General features: G+C 37.1%; 2 protein-coding genes across 4 annotated transcripts in view; one reads left to right on the top strand and one right to left on the bottom strand.

Annotated features, from left to right (window-relative positions):
* The window catches only part of ubac2 (UBA domain containing 2), a 72,171-nt gene that overhangs the window by 36,193 nt on the left and 18,429 nt on the right, over window positions 1-17,549 (bottom strand). Inside the window, exon 5 of the mRNA XM_066706757.1 lies at window positions 3,131-3,254. Coding sequence (XP_066562854.1) covers window positions 3,131-3,254 — 124 coding nt within the window. The remainder of the gene's footprint in view (window positions 1-3,130; window positions 3,255-17,549) is intronic.
* gpr183a (G protein-coupled receptor 183a) lies at window positions 6,001-16,725 on the top strand. Of its 3 annotated transcripts, XR_010816987.1 has the most exons (4): window positions 6,001-6,335; window positions 10,216-13,148; window positions 13,869-13,940; window positions 16,001-16,725. XR_010816987.1 is itself a non-coding variant. In XM_066706756.1 (2 exons), the coding sequence occupies exon 2, from the start codon at window positions 10,216-10,218 to the stop codon at window positions 11,305-11,307; it is 1,092 nt and encodes a 363-aa protein (XP_066562853.1). In that variant the 5' UTR covers window positions 6,001-6,335; the 3' UTR covers window positions 11,308-13,466. The 3 variants fall into 3 exon arrangements, 1 of the variants encoding a protein (XP_066562853.1); XR_010816988.1 differs by lacking the exons at window positions 13,869-13,940; window positions 16,001-16,725 and having other exon boundaries at window positions 10,216-11,835; window positions 13,050-13,466; XM_066706756.1 differs by lacking the exons at window positions 13,869-13,940; window positions 16,001-16,725 and having other exon boundaries at window positions 10,216-13,466.

Genomic DNA, 17,549 nt, shown 5'->3' with positions numbered 1-17,549 from the left:
CCAAACGTCAGCCTCGAAACCTTAATGACTTGGAGAGGATCTGCAAAGAGGAGTGGGACAAAATCCCTCCTGAGATGTGTGCAAACCTGGTGGCCAACTACAAGAAACGTCTGACCTCTGTGATTGCCAACAAGGGTTTTGCCACCAAGTACTAAGTCGAAGGGGTCAAATACTTATTTCCCTCATTAACATGCAAATCAATTTATAACTTTTTTGAAATGCGTTTTTCTGGATTTTTTTGTTGTTATTCTGTCTCTCACTGTTAAAATACACCTACCATTAAAATGATAGACTGGTCATTTCTTTGTCAGTGGGCAAACGTACAAAATCAACAGGGGATCAAATACTTTTTTCCCCCACTGTAGGTGTTGCTGTAATATCTGTGCACAAGTTGCTGTTGCAAGAGTGCAGCTTGGATTTAGCGACAAAATGCAAGTGGGTAAATTATGACAACTTCTGTGGACATGCTACCATTGAATGTCTTAATGGAAAAAACTGCATTATTAAATTTATATTCAGATTGTGAAACACTTGAATAAATGTCAACAGCAACAGGAGAAACAGAAAATAATTAATCAAATTGGTCTTCGAAACACTTTTCATCTTAGTTAAATTGCCATTTATCTGTTATAAGAGATGTGTAAGCCTCTTATCTACTGTCCAGTATACTATTGATTATAAAATCAAAACACAAAGGTAACAAATTACTGTAAAATATTGTGAACCACTGAAAACTGCTGACAACATTGCTTAAATTTCATATTCAGTGTTGATTTTACTCACTTCCTTGTTTGTCTGTCATAGTAATACAGTAAAGCTTTAGATTAGTCTCGCAAATAACATATGATAGAGAAAATGTGAAATAATGAGAAATATAGCACATTAGTCAACAGACATGCTATAAAAAAGGGGGGCTAATTAAATAATTCAATAACACATTACTTACTGAGCTTGATTATGTTTGTGATATACAGCTTACTACTGGCTTATCATTTGATGTCTAGAGACAACTTCCTGAGAACAAATGTTTTTTCTTTATTTGTTCCCTTAAAGAGAGTGGGTTAATTCTTTTGTGAATCGACAATTATTTATAAATTTTCAGCCTTTGTAAGGAGAAAGAAGTTATGTACAATTCCTACCTAAACACACTCTGGGATCAGTAGTAGACTTTTGAAGTGACTAACAATGAAACAGGGGGCAACGTGTCAACTTAACCAACTGCAGGTAACTGACTGTCCTACAGCAGCAACATCCCAATCAAGTTAATATCAGTGTGATGTAAGAAGGAACCGATACCTAGTATTGCGGTCTAGTTTCTCGGCTCAGCAGATCACTAGGTTCTGCAACGGTCATTGTTTAGGGTCAAGTTGACTGACCGCCATTCAGCACTGAAACAACAATGACCACAGTGATGTTTTCCAAATGAAAGAAACGATCATTCAACTTTGGCAGATTTCTTCATAGTCAAGCTGCACTTTTGCCTGGCAAATCCTTGATTCCGGTTTAGCTAATGAAAAGAGGAGGGGCCAGAGTTGGAGATCAGAGGATTTTGAAAAACAATTTTCTATCCTTATTTATTAAGGGGAAATATGAAAGTTGAGCTCAGAACTGGGAATTCCAGAACAAAAAAAAGGAGGGAAGGAAATGGTCAAAATGAAATTGGACAAACTAGACTAATAGAGCAGGCTTCTACCTCTGCAACTGTACAAATAAATCCCCCAGAGGAGTTTCCTGTCTCTAATTTGACAGTTCTTCTGTTTCCCAGTCCAGGGAACACGATGAAAACCATTTCCGGGTGCTTTTTGACTCGACAGATGCAGCACACAAGAGGTTCAATCTAGAGTCCTTGGACTGTCAATACTACTGTAAAAGCAGCGGATTTCAATATCAAACTAATATTTGTAATAATATTAATACATTCTATTCATATTTTAGTTTTCATCAAACATTTGAGAAATTAATATGCCAACGAATCTACCCTTAGATAAAGCCATCCTATATAATGAACAATTTTAATCAATCTATTTAGAAGGTAAATATATATAATTCATATCAATAGATTATCTACAAAATACATTGTATTCCAAGTATATCAAAGTTAGAATATTTAAACACTATACTGTTGATCTGGTTATGTTAACTGATCAATCTGATGAGTATTACATATAACAAAAAAAAGGGACCTATATCATTCATCAGCAATAACGGAAAGTACCTCACTCTCCAAACACTAATTGGAAAATTCTAAGTCGTGTACACATATTTATACACAAATTTCTCTCTCTCTTGAGACATTTTGTCTTTTGTATCTTAGTTCCCCTTTATGGGACCTATGTGTACAAACAAAGAATACCTCTTTGTATAGGACAATAACATATTAATAAAAATATTAAAATATCTTATTGAGATAAGACAAACTTACTTAACAGCCCTAATGGTCTCAAACTATGAAGTAAAAGAAAATAAATGAATCATGTGAATCTGTTTGTCTGATGTAGATGATAATTAATGAAGCAAGTATTGTCTAACTGAAACGACATTAAATATCCGTTACTTTATTTGAATAGCAAATGATTGGTAGTATGCATGAGTAATCTAGGTTATAAGTGAACAGGTCTGACACCGTATGTATTTTCACTGATCAAGTGTAGTGCACATTATTTTGTGGGTGCTGGGCCCAAACAGGACTGAAGTGATGTTTTTGAAGTGCTTTTCGTATGCTGGACATGTAGGTTGTTTTTCACATATACTAAAGATCAAAGGATCTTGCTGGCCAATCCAAGTTCTTCACTCTTGTTTAAGACATGCATTCTGAGTTCTTTAATGGTATTAGGCGTTTTCATCAACACAGTGTAGATTTACTGCATGAGTATAACAGGTCATGTAGTGAAATGTGTGCAGTAAGTTCAACAATCTTACTTCAAGCTTTATATTACTGTGAAGGACTGAAAAGGACATAGTCATTGCATGCAAACAGGTGAAAAACACAAATACACAAATAACCATCTGTTACAGGTAGAAATGTAATGGAACCTGTAATTATTTTAGTTAGACCTGTAACGTCGGTGTTAAAAATTGGGAAGCACCTCATCATAGTGAAATATAAGAAAGTTGCCTGTATAGAACGTACCTGAAGGCCCAAAATGTAGACTAAGGATTTGTTAGTGATGGCAAGCTGGCCAAGGACCTGAGTGACCTGGACTCTTGGAATAGAGCAGAAGAAAGGCACAAATAAGGCGAACACCGGACCCAGGCTGCGGACAGAAAACAGAAAAAAGACAGTTGGAGTTAGAAGGAAGTATAACTTAAGCAAACAGCATTTACAGCAGGTTTTGCTTTTAATTTTCGGTCTGGTACACCATAACTATTAATACATTTTTTTGGGAAGAGTCTGCTACACACACTTTGGGGATATGAAAATACAACTAAAATGAGAAAAGGAGGTTCTCTTTTAAATTCAGAATTATGGGTCAGTCTTCACATCACACCGCCATTTTGCGTCATATACATAGATAGATAGATAGACAGATAACACACGTTGTTTTTGGTTACAAATCAACTTCCCATGACATATTTTCCACTTTTCTGCTTTTACGTCAGAAAGAAAAATGATACCCCCTGTCCCCCTCAGAAAAACCCCCTTGATTTACATAATTAAAGTATCCTGGAATATAAATACTTTCATTATTTGCATTATTGTACATCCTGAGGTGTACGTAACATCAGAGGCTTAAGAAGCTGTTCTGTCAGTTGTAGCAGAGCATTGATACTCATCAGTGGTTGATCAAGGTTCTTTTTACAGCTTATCTACAGGATGAAGGCTCACAGAAAAGCCTTAATAACATGTTGTGTACGGTTTGAATGCATTTCTAGGCTACTGTTTACACATCTTTACAAATTATGATCATTTAGTACAGTGGTTTTCAAACCGGTCCTGGAGTACCCCCTGCCAACCCCCTGGTTTTTGTTCCAACTGAGGTCTTAATTGAATTATCCTATTGAATTGAATTGAATTGAATTACTTAATTGAATCCTTAATTGACCTCATACAGAAATATACACCGATCAGCCATAACATTATAACCACCTGCCTAATATTGTGTAGGTTCCCCTCTTGCCATCAAAACAGCCCTGACCCGTCGAGGCATGGACTCCACTAGACCTCTGAAGGTGTGCTGTGGTATCTGGCATCAAGACGTTAGCAGCAGATCCTTTAAGTCCTGTAAGTTGCGAGGTGGGGCCTCCATGGCTGGGACTTGTTTGTCCAGCACATCCCACAGATGCTCAATTGGATTGAGATCTGGGGAATTTGGAGGCCAAGTCAACACCTTGAACTCGTGATTCATCAGACCAGGCCACCTTCTTCCATTGCTCCGTGGTCCAGTTCTGATGCTCACGTGCCCATTGTAGGCGCTTTCGGCAGTGGACAGGGGTCAGCATGGGCACCCTGACACCAACCCTTTATATTCTTGCTAGCTTGAGGTGTAAACTTATATCCCAGTTGAGAATCATAAAATCAAAGAGAAAATCAACAGCAGTGGCACCAACAGACATTTTTGGAGTGCTGGAGTCTGAGTCTTTGGTTTGCCAAATGTGAGCAAACTTTAATTTAAAAAGCAAATCAAGGCACAGTTCACCCATATTGCATGACTTTTTTTAGGCTATATAAACAGGTCTATGACTCAATATGCTTACAACATGTACATTGTGTATGTAAGCCTGAAGTCTTTAATATTTAAGGGCCAGGATTGTAAAGTAACATCATAGAATTTTAACTTCCTGTTAAGTTATCTTGACTTCAGAATATAATTTATCACACATACAAAATGGCACATTGTCAGGACCTTGTTTAGATTTGTGTCAGTGGCTTATATGCTGTTTTGCTGCATTATTAATAATTCATAATTAATATTTCAGTATTCAGTACTTTTCTCCTCGCTTATTGAGGTGAAATTGTAATACAAGCACACATTTTAAGAACAATATTTTACTTCTTGGCCTTTTAGATTTTCTTTTTACTGGAAGAGGATACTTAGAAAACACATCTGTCCCTGCACTATATTCTCCCCTTTTTTAACACTCCAGCACATTGGATAATGCAAAAACACCCTTTTTAGTCTTCAACAAGGTTTAATACTGGGACATTAGTTTGTTTTTGTTTTTTAAGAAATTAAGTGAGATAGAATGTGTAGGATTGTAATTAACCTTGGACTGTTTCAATTTAGTTCTAAAACATAATTAGGCTATTTGTCAACATTTAATACTGACTGAACGAAGAAGGGTGAATTTTGAATGATGATAATGAAAGAGGCATACAAGCCAATCAAATTCCCACCTACTGAATGCTGCTGAATATTGTGTTCATGGCCGCTGGTAGCTAGGCTACAGACAAATAAAAACAGGTGGGCACCTACAGATTCTCACAATTTCTTTACACTTGCATCTTTTCCTGTTATCTAGTAATAATGTTTTTTTTTTTTCTAAGTAATCACAATACTGGTATGACACAGAAGCACTGTTTGCATTCCGTTACTCCGTAACACTGTATTTGGTTGTAGACTAACCTCTATGTTTGTAATACAGTATGTGAAGTCTGTTTTCTCCTGTAATGTAAAATTTGTGAGTCTTTGATCAGACTTGCTAAAATGCTAAAATTATCTCATCATCTTAGAAATAATACAGATTATTAACAATACCAATAATTAATAACAGTAACAAATATAATAATAAGTTTGCCTGCTTTGGGATAGTGATAAGTACAAACTAAAGTTACTAAATGCCACAAATTCTGTAGACAAAATGTTAATTCTGTTTATTTCCGTACCCTTTCATTCTCTTATGTTATATAGTGTGTTTGTTTCAACAGTGGATCAGCAACTCAGAACTGCTGATAATACACTTGTGGTTACAATAGATAAATAAAAAATAAAAATAAAAAGATAACACAAATGCAGTTGGTTTAACACCACTAAACAACTTAGTGGTAGATCTAGTTTTTATTTTCTTAGGAAAAACTATTAAGCAGGAAGAAAAAGTAGCTCAATCCTTAGCACTAAAAAAATAAACAAAAATAATGAAAAAAATTGTCTCTTCCCATCAAGGTAGTATAAACACACAGGGGCATGGCATGACGACTGGATCTACAATACAGGAAATGAAGTATTGCCATGGTTAGTTTTGTCACACTTCTGCTTTTGCCATACGCTCTCTGCAGATGAAACATGGTCACGGAGCCTTAACGGAGTTATTAATATTCTCTTGTGCCATGTGGAAGGAGACATAGAAACAAGTACACCATCTCTAGACTTTCTGAAGAGTAACCATTCACTTATTATGTAAGTACTGCACACATTTAATTTACTTTTTCTATTAGAGAGAAAAGTGTGAACTGAAAGAATGCTGAAGTTCAAACAATTTATGGTAGAGGCATAATATACTACAGCTTAATTACAGAAGCACTACTACCTAAAAATGTGATTGAGATTGAAATAGTCAATGTCTGAACAGCAACGGTGGAACAGAAACAATTAAACATCAAAGTAGATTTCATTGTGCACATTGCGCTTTCATTTTCAGATCCTAATGTTCTTCATTTTTGTTTTTTACTTCTTATTCTTATTTGAATTTTAGTTTTTAAAAATGCATTACTTCAAGAAATAAATATAATAATATGTATTACAATTAAAACAATTGGTGCATCTTCACAGAGGAAACCAAAAAAAAAGAAAGAAAGTGTACCCTAGTTAAGGATGTTGATATTTTCTATTCTTGTCCATATTTATACTATTTACAATGTTATATATGGATAAGAGAACCAACAAACTTTAGTGGAAAATGTTGGCATTGAACAAAAAGCTTAAAGATGCATACTTTCAAAACACACTTCCCTTGTGTAGTATTTCTTTGTACAAAACTGTCCCATGAAATAGATTTATAAAGAAAATACGTAGATGTGCTGGTTAATATATTTAAAGAGAACTGGGGGGAAGAGGAGAACAATGGTATCTGTTCTTCCTATGAGAATGATTACAATAACAGTATTTTCTACAGGAAAGGGATGAGTGAGTAAGATTCCCTGGTCTGTGAGTGATGGGGACTGTTACAGGTTTTCCATGCTTTGATGCCTCTCAGAATGTCAACTTGCTCTAATGTATAGATAAATATATAGAACAAATAGAATATAGACAAACTACCATGGACAAATACAATGACTTAAGATTGTCTGTTAAATTCACTGTATCTTTTGGGATATTATTTGTATGGTCTGTGTCCATTTTCTTATCATTAGAATCTGTGGTATTATTCAACTTATTCGAAACAAAATAAGCGGTATGAAACAACACAAAATGTGAGTTTGTATTATTTGCTTATTTATTGGCTTTTCAGGACCATGTAGGGTGTGATCCCCTGCTGATTTTGTATGTTTGCCCACTGACAAAGAAATTATCAGTCTATAATTTTAATGGTAGGTGTATTTTAACAGTGAGAGACAGAATAACAACAAAAAAATCCAAAAAAACACATTTCAAAAAAGTTATAAATTGATTTGCATGTTAATGAGGGAAATAAGTATTTGATCCCCTATCAATCAGCAAGATTTCTGGCTCCCAGGTGTCTTTTATACAGGTAATGAGCTGAGATTAGGAGTACTCTCTTAAAGGGAGTGCTCCTAATCTCAGCTCGTTACCTGTATAAAAGACACCTGTCCACAGAAGCAAATCAATCAATCAGATTCCAAACTCTCCACCATGGCCAAGACCAAAGAGCTGTCCAAGGATGTCAGGGACAAGATTGTAGACCTACACAAGGCTGGAATGGGCTACAAGGCCATCGCCAAGCAGCTTGGTGAGAAGGTGACAACAGTTGGTGCGATTATTCGCAAATGGAAGAAACACAAAATAACTGTCAGTCTCCCTCGGTCTGGGGCTCCATGCAAGATCTCACCTCGTGGAGTTTCAATGATCATGAGAACGTTGAGGAATCAGCCCAGAACTACATGGGAGGATCTTGTTAATGATCTCAAGGCAGCTGGGACCATAGTCACCAAGAAAACAATTGGTAACACACTACGCCGTGAAGGACTGAAATCCTGCAGCGCCCGCAAGGTCCCCCTGCTCAAGAAAGCACATGTACAGGCCCGTCTGAAGTTTGCCAATGAACATCTGAATGGTTCAGAGGAGAACTGGGTGAAAGTGTTGTGGTCAGATGAGACCAAAATCGAGCTCTTTGGCATCAACTCAACTCGCCATGTTTGGAGGAGGAGGAATGACCCCAAGAACACCATCCCCACCGTCAAACATGGAGGTGGAAACATTATGCTTTGGGGGTGTTTTTCTGCTAAGGGGACAGGACAACTGCACCGCATCAAAGGGACGATGGACGGGGCCATGTACCGTCAAATCTTGGGTGAGAACCTCCTTCCCTCAGCCAGGGCATTGAAAATGGGTCGTGGATGGGTATTCCAGCATGACAATGACCCAAAACACACAGCCAAGGCAACAAAGGAGTGGCTCAAGAAGAAGCACATTAAGGTCCTGGAGTGGCCTAGCCAGTCTCCAGACCTTAATCCCATAGAAAATCTGTGGAGGGAGCTGAAGGTTCGAGTTGCCAAACGTCAGCCTCGAAACCTTAATGACTTGCAGAGGATCTGCAAAGAGGAGTGGGACAAAATCCCTCCTGAGATGTGTGCAAACCTGGTGGCCAACTACAAGAAACGTCTGACCTCTGTGATTGCCAACAAGGGTTTTGCCACCAAGTACTAAGTCGAAGGGGTCAAATACTTATTTCCCTCATTAACATGCAAATCAATGTATAACTTTTTTGAAATGCGTTTTTCTGGATTTTTTTGTTGTTATTCTGTCTCTAACTGTTAAAATACACCTACCATTAAAATTATAGACTGATCATTTCTTTGTCAGTGGGCAAACTTACAAAATCAGCAGGGGATCAAATACTTTTTTCCTCCACTGTATGCCCAGCTTTTTTTTATTGATTGTGAAGCACAGTGCTAGATCAGTGTGTGTGGTTGGGAAAGACCTCTCACATTTGTTTACTGCCTGTTGATTTATAGATCTGTAACACTTGCATTTTGAGAAAGTGATAGTTAAAAATTACATAATTGTAAACACATACATTTTTTTTTTTAATTGCTTGGTACAAGTCAGTGTTTTCAATGGCTGATGACTAGGTTTGTATGCAGAAGACTGTCTTGCTGGTTTGCCTTCCACCATTACTTCCTGGTGGTTTTGTTGATGTGGTTTCCATGGAGGTGTTGCCCTTTCAACATACCATTTGGGGTATAGTGGGATCTTCATATGGTCTGTGTACATGACACACAGAAATCATGGTGGTTTTCTGTGGCATCTATATTAGATGGTACATTTAATTGTGAGGGGTTAACAGCTGATCTATCATAATGCATGCTAAGGAACACACTGCACACATGAGATTGTTCTAGTGACATCACTGCACTACACTTTCAAGAGTGAATGGGCACCCCCCCCACGCTTGAGGACAAGTCTGTTAGTGTAGTGGGTTTATTTTGTGATTGAGTGTGCTACAGAGATGGCGCTTCAAGCCTAACCACATACTCGACACTCAGATTGTTGAATGAAAAGTCCTAATACAATTCTAATTATAGTAATACACTGATTTATAGATTTATAGAAGAGGGATTTCTGCCACATACCTACACATTTAAATTGATAAAGTTGATAAAGAATAACATGCAAAGATATTTCACTGTATTAAACTGAATTTCATGCTTCTAATTCCACACTAGGCATGTGACTGATTTTACCACAATGAGTCACCCTTTCCAAATTCTAAGAAAAAACAAGGAAAACATTTTCACATCCTTTTATATTAATGGGATTTCCAGGGAACAATTATCGTCATCATTATTTGTGGTTTGTTTGCATGTGACAGCAGTGCTTTCCACAGTTCTGCCAATATAATGCTGTTTAAATAAGAAGGATAAAGAAGCTCACTCACAACGTCGAATACAAAATTTGATTGATCTCCTGACTCAAAATACTCATTCACACTATGGAGACACAGGTCTGCTGTGTATAATGGTCCTGTGAGGCATTTTCTTGGCATGTCTACCTCTGGACAACCTCTGCTCACCAAACGTGTATTGGCTTGAGTTTATATTCCAGAATTCTGCATGTCTAAATTATTAACAAAGTGCTGTGTTTGTTATTTCCAACCCAGATGCAAAACCCTGCATTGCTGAAACAAATGGAGTTGAGCAGCAACATGAGCAATGAGACCTGTACCAACCTGTATGACCACCGCGGTACTGCCAAGATCCTCATGCCACTGCACTACTCCATCGTCTTCATCGTGGGCCTACTGGGCAATGCCCTAGCCCTTCACGTTATCAGGCCTAACCTGAAGAAGATTAACTCCACCACCCTCTACTCCACCAACCTTGTCATCTCTGACATCCTCTTCACCCTGTCCCTGCCCCTGCGCATTGTCTACTATGCCCGGGGCTTCGACTGGATCATGGGGGAAGCGCTGTGCAGAGTCATTGCCCTTATCTTCTACATCAACACCTATGCCGGGGTGAACTTCATGACCTGCCTGAGTGTGGACCGCTTCATCGCCGTGGTGCTGCCCCTGCGCTACAGCCGCTTCCGCAAAGTTCAAAATGTCAAGTACATCTGCATCATCGTGTGGCTCATCGTACTGGTTCAGACGCTTCCTTTGCTCACCATGCCCATGACGAAACTAGAAGCAGGCGGACACACAACCTGCATGGAATACCCAAATTTCGAAAACCTGCCTAACCTGCCTTTTATGCTGATAGGCGCTGTGTTTTTAGGATATGTTATCCCAGTGGTAACCATATTAGTCTGCTATTCTGGATTATGCTGGAAGCTTTATTCCACAGCCAAGCAAAACCACCTCACCGAGAAATCTGGAAGGAATAAAAAGGCCATCAGTGTGATCTTTTTCGTCATCCTGGTGTTTGTGGTCTGCTTCAGTCCCTACCACATTGACATCTTACAGTTCATGGTTAAGAAACTGCTGTATACGCCCGACTGCTCCGAGCTGCACAGATTTCAGGTGTCCCTGCATTTCACAGTGTGTCTGATGAACTTCAACAGCTGCATGGACCCTTTTATTTATTTCTTTGCCTGCAAAGGCTACAAAAGGAAAATCATGAAGCTGATGAAACGGCAGGTCAGTGTGTCATTCTCCAGTGTGGTCAGGACTTCTCCGGATTGTTCCTCAAGAGATATCATCGAGCACAACAAAGTTTCAATGCACTTAAACAGTAACAAAAACAAACACTGACCACATTGACTGGCCACACTGAAGTGGGAGCTGAGCACAATTTAAACTGTACAGAGTAAGCCATTCACATCACAGTGATTCAATCCAAAACTCCTGGATATGGGTGAGGAAAAAAAATATATATATTATATTTGGGAAGGACAGAGCCTACAGAGTTGTCTTGGGCAGTCTATCAGTGTTCTCAAAAAACTTTTTTTTATGAATCTATGCAAGGGTTAAATAACATGCACAAAAACACAGGATGCACATGAGATTGACTTTTCTAGAGAGAAGATCTATCAATGGATTATAGAACAGACGTGACAAATACTTATTCTCAGAGTTATATCTGGTTTGTGTTGAAAACATTTCAATCTAACTTTCATACTGTGTAAAGTTCAGTGAATGTGAATTCATTGGCCAGTTTCAGATCTTGAGACATTTAGTTGCACATGTCATTTCACTCCACTCTTCTAAGAGGATGTTTTGCACTTCTGATAAGATTGTAAGATTCTCAGCAAAACATTTCTCAACATTGAAGAGATATGGGTGAGTGTGGTTAATTTTTCTATTTTCTCAAATAATAAATGTGTAAATAAAACTAGTAATAATTAAAGAGGAAATAACCAAATAAAAAAGTGAACACTTTTCTTAGCTCTTCTACCAGGGGACCAGCCACTTTAGCACTTAGATAACAGATTAGCATGTTAGCACTGAATCATCCTGGTCACAGAACGAAAACAGTTACGATTCAAGTATTCCTTGAAACGTACTAATGCAAAACAATGCTGTGACAAGAATTATGTTGCAACAGTTGCAAAAGAGTGAGTCGTTTTAAATACTTGTAACCATCATACACTGAGTTTCCAGGCCAAGACTGGTAAATTGTTGCTACAATTTAAAAAAATGCCTTCACTCCAAATTGTGTTTAATTGACCTAGATACATAATTTACTCAAACAATGCTCTGGATTAATACAGACGTTTTAGAGGAACTAAGTGTTCCCATGAATGAAGTAAGAATTATATTACAAAATGTTTCTGCCAATACTTTATCTTGCATGGTTATAAATCAACTAAAATGTGTTATTCCTTCATAAAGTCTATTTTTTAATGCCATCATATACTATATTGAATGATTTTGTAAAACGTGAAAATGTAATTTATACATTCTTCCTAAGCTAGAATAGACCTGCCATAGACCTGATAATTGTGTTTAATTGCATTTTAGTATAAAAAGAGATTGTTCTCATATATAAAGACTTTTCAAATGTGTAAATTGTGTTTATTATACATTTATACAGTGACATCCGCAGCCTCGGAATCAATGTGTACCTGATGCTGGATATGGTAGCCTTACACTGACACACATTAGTATGTAATAGAATTAATGGGCATTCATACTGGTGCCGTTAAAAGCATGCTACTGAATGTTTCCATTTTACTGTAATTGGAACTAGTGTCTTTTTTCTAATAAATGTATATATTATATATTGTTTTGTAAATATATGGTTGTGCATAATTAATTGACAGTGAACAAAATTGCTTATTGCAGCTATTTTACATATATATTTTCTTCATTTGAACATAATTTAAAAGTTGTTTGTTCTAAACTCCTTAAGCACATGCATTTCCTGTTGAAATAAATATGAACCCTGCTGAGCTATGAAGTTAAAACATTTGCAATCATGCTATGTGGCATTATAATTTTTTTAAGTATAATTGAAACATTACTGTCACATCCTGTACTTTCCAAACTGAAAGTAAATACAGGTTTGCCCAGGAACAAATCAGCAAAGGATGGGAGTTGCATTGGCATACAAGCTGTAACCACAACTTTTAACGTTTGTTCGAACTGTCCAGGTGAGTTTCACTTGGTAGCTTCTGAAACGGCAAACTGGAACTTGTGTCTTGGCAACAGTGTATTCTATTTGTCTTGGTAACTAAGATTAAAATATGATTCGTTAATTGTATGATGCTGTGCACACTGTACAGAATGCAGGAGATGCATAGCGAGGTGGAGAAACTATCATGATCCATACACACCAAAACTGTGATAGTTTCATTAAAACAGTTCAGCTAAGGACTAGTGCTGCTTGTATTGTTTGACATTCATTGACATGAATTGTTAATGTTGAAAATGTGAAAGGAGTATCTTCAATAAAGAGCCTTATCACCTGTCTTTGATAACCCTTACAAATCTCTCCTACCCTAGGAAAGTGATGTTAGATGGTAGATCAAAACAGATTTGGAAAGTAAAGGCTCACAAAATATGGAATGGTAGAATAGAGTGAGGGTGAAAGGGCACTATATATAGACTATATATATGTATACGGATGGATGGATGGATGTATTGCATGTGTGTGTGTGTATACACCTCAAATTCCATTCCACAGGACCAAATAAAAAAATAAAAAAACTGAATATTAATATGAGACAAGGTTAGAACAAATTCTCGAATGTGGAGTTATACAGAGCCTATAGAAAGTCTATACCCCATATCTAAATGTTCACCATTTGTTGCCGTACAGCCTGGAATTAAAATGCACTAAGATTGTTTTTTTTTTTTTACTTATCTACAAGTGGACGGAAGTTCACCTTTCAGCATTACTGCTGAATACACAGCCTAAACTGGAATGGCTATGGAACAAATAGGTAAATGTCATTGAGCAGCCCAGTTAGAGTCCTGATCTAAATCCAACTGAAAACATGTGGCATGACTTGAAGATTGCTGTCCATCAACACTCCCACAGGAACTTGACAGGGCTTGAACAGTTTTTTTGGTCAAATATTGCCAAATCTAGGTGTGCAAAGTTGGTAGAGACCTATCCAAACAGACACACAGCTGTAATTGCTTCTAAAGGAGCTTCCACCAAGTATTAACTCAGGGGGATGGAGACTTATACAATTATGATATTTCAGTTTTGTATTTTTAATATTTTGTTTAACAATAACAAGTTTTTTCCAATTAACAGTGTATAGTATGGTGTGTAAATAAGTAGAAAAAGTCCTAATTCACATGTTTGAAATTCTGAGGCACTGACTACAAAATGTCAAAAACGACCAGGAGTGTGTAGACTTTCTAAGCACTGTATAAGCCACCGTCTACTGTACCATATAAATATTTGTTTTAACTGAAAGCACTCCCTCTTATTGCTAGTGAGGGGAATTCTTATGAAGGAACGAAACAGGATTAAGGATGATGGGGCTTGGTTATTAACAAAATATAGCAATGACTTAGACTTGTGAAAAGGTAGGCCTACATAAGAGTATGTAAGCAAAGAACTGTAATAAAACAGCTCTGCCAACTCAGAGGGAATTATGAAACAAACAGGGTTACTGCACTAAATTATAGATTCAAACCCAAATTTAATAGGAGATATAATAAGTGGGTCATCTGCAAACATTCAGTGAAAACTGCACAACCTCCACATGAGTGATTTCAGAACTCAGAGTCTGGTAGTTAAGCCCTTAAGAATAAGATTGCAAGGCAGTTATCTCTGAAATCAGCATTTTTTGTGTTTTGAGGCGGTGGGGGCTTTTAAATAAGGTTTTGATGCATAGTCTTTCATGCAAGCATTTCCAAAATAGTCTTCATATTCTTATTTGTGTACCTTTTGTATGTAATAGGAGTGAAAAAGCAAATATTCTGTACTTGGGAGTTACTCTATTATGATGGAATTACAATTACCATAACCAAAAAAAAAATATATTATTTATTTCTGAAAAGCCTGAGCATTAAAGAGACCTGTGTTCTTGCAACTAATGAGAAACCAAGAGGTTGCCACTGATAGTTGCACATTATTTCGTCATCCCACTTATGGTTACAATGGTAAAAATTATGTAAGAGCCTGTCACATACCAAAAAAAACATATTCTTAAGCAAGAACCTTTTACTTTTAAAGGAAGCCTACATGACACACCCTACTTCAATACAAAAACAATATTAAATGATCATACTTAGTTGAAGAAAAAAAAAAAAAAACTTTACCAGCTACACTTTTTCATTATAACTCATTATTAACCTATAGGCCTACTTTTTTTCTATAAAGATGTGAGATAGTGAAATTCATCAGTTTATTTGGGGACATATGGCTAGATATGACTGAATGAATGAGTGAAATTAAAACAATTTAGAGGAAATAGTTTGTTTTGTGAAGTCGTCTAAGCTATTTTTAGTAGACTGTATTTTCATTTGCTTTGCCGAGAAGGGGTGTTTACTTTGATAGTACATTATTCTGTACTACATCCCAGGTTCTTTTTTAGAGTTGCTTGCCTTACATGCATTACAATATTTTCCTACTGATTTCTGTCTATTTTTGTGCTTCTGGTACCGCAAACAAATTTATAATTTTAGGTTTTTGTTGCAACTAACAGTTGAAACCCAATGCACTGGTGATTAATCTGATTTATATGCACATGTACATGTGTGCAAACACTATATTGTCTTTGTATTACAATTAGATCTTAATAACTTGCTCTGGATTAAGGCATACTCTGCTTAAGTTCAAGTGCCGAATGTACTGTCAATTGATGCTAAATCCATGACATTCTGCAAGAAATAGCTTCATGAGATGCTGGGATGCATTGGCTGCTAACAAAGAAACGCACATCATGAGCGAAATTACTTCCTTAGTTTCTTCCATTCACTACAATTATATATTACTGTTCTAATTTATTTTTTACAAGTTTTTATTGTATTCTCCCTACATGAGACAACAGCACCAGAGGAACTACTAGCCAGACCACCATTCTCCAATCAATCCTAGACAGACGTACTGAGCCCTGGAGGCCTGAGCTCAGCCTGAGGATGAGCCCTGTGGTGTTTCTGAATACTTGCTCCTGCTCAGCCTGGCCCTCCTCTTCAGCCCCAGGGAGCTGCATTCAAATCCTGTGCTCCCTGTTGCTCTCACATGTTAAGACAGGCCTCCCAGGACAGACTTCACACCCAGAGCTGCCCCAGAGGAACAGCACACCTGGCATCATTCATCTGCTCGGCCACAAGGGCAACTGAATTCTATTTTAATTTCTTTTGAACATTTATTTTTTATGCATCAGACAATACTTGCACAACAGAGGTCCAGCTTGAAATACCGCATTTCTGATCATCAGAAAATATATTTTGTGCCTTGCAAAAGGTGTCTCTGACTAAATAATTACTACTAAATCTACTATTACTGTTACTGCTAATACAAATATTATTAATATTATTATCATTATTATTTGTGGTGGTTATGCCAGAAGACTTATACAATTAAAACAACTGTCTATAGACCACTAATTTTAGAAAACCCTCTTCATTCAATGGATTTATTGTATTTCCTAAAAAAAAAAAAAAAACTTCCTACATGCAACTGAAAGGGTCTTCTGCAAGCTTACATGTTTACAATCAAAGTATTACTCATTAGTATTCCTATTAAAATACTATTTCATTCTTGCAGTTCCAAAGCTGTATTATTTATGTGTATTGTTGTTTCTTCCAGCCTACATGCGTTTGTGTCTTATCATTGTCACACACACACAAATCTGTCTTAACTCGGTAATACAGAGTATAGCATTATTAGTATTGCTCTATTTCAGCACAACACTGCCATCTATCTACTGCTGGAAACATTTTCCCATTTGCAGATCAATGACTTTCTGGTTGATTGGAATTAAAGATCACAAATACCATTTTTTATTATCCAAAACAATACATTTATTTTCCTTGTATCTTGTTTCTGAAAAGCCTGAGCATCAAAGAGACCTGCACTTCCGCAACTGTGGGTAACCAAGAGGTCACCACTGTTTGGTTGCACATTATTTTTCAACACCACTCATGGCAAAGATTAAGCAAGAACCTTTTACTTTTAAGGGAAGTATGGTTTTTTTTATGGTCTAAAATGAACTGCCACGCTATACTGTCAATACATGCTAAATCAATTAAATTCTCCAAGAAATAGCTTCATGAGATGCTGGGATGCATTGGCTGCTAAAAAAGAGACACACATCATGAGCCAAATTACCTCCTTAAATTCTTCCATTCATTACAATATTATATTATAATTATTTCTTCCTTTTACAAGTTGTTCAAAGTTTTCCTGTATTCTCCCTACATGAGCAAACAGCACCAGAGGCCAGACCACCTCTCTTTCCACTCAATAATAGACAGAAGGAGTTACCCTGAGTACTGAGCCCTGGAGGCCTGAGCTCAGCCTGAGGATGAGCCCTGTGGTGTTTCTGAATACTTGCTCCTGCTCAGCCTGGCCCTCCTCTTCAGCCCCA

Source organism: Amia ocellicauda, chromosome 6 (genome assembly GCF_036373705.1).
Source record: "Amia ocellicauda isolate fAmiCal2 chromosome 6, fAmiCal2.hap1, whole genome shotgun sequence".
NCBI lineage: Eukaryota > Metazoa > Chordata > Actinopteri > Amiiformes > Amiidae > Amia > Amia ocellicauda.
This window is presented reverse-complemented; position numbering and strand designations above follow the sequence as displayed.

What these genes read in the sequence shown, in the direction of transcription:
- gpr183a (XM_066706756.1), top strand. Translation starts at nt 10,216, where the DNA reads ATGCAAAACCCTGCATTGCTGAAACAAATGGAGTTGAGCAGCAACATG.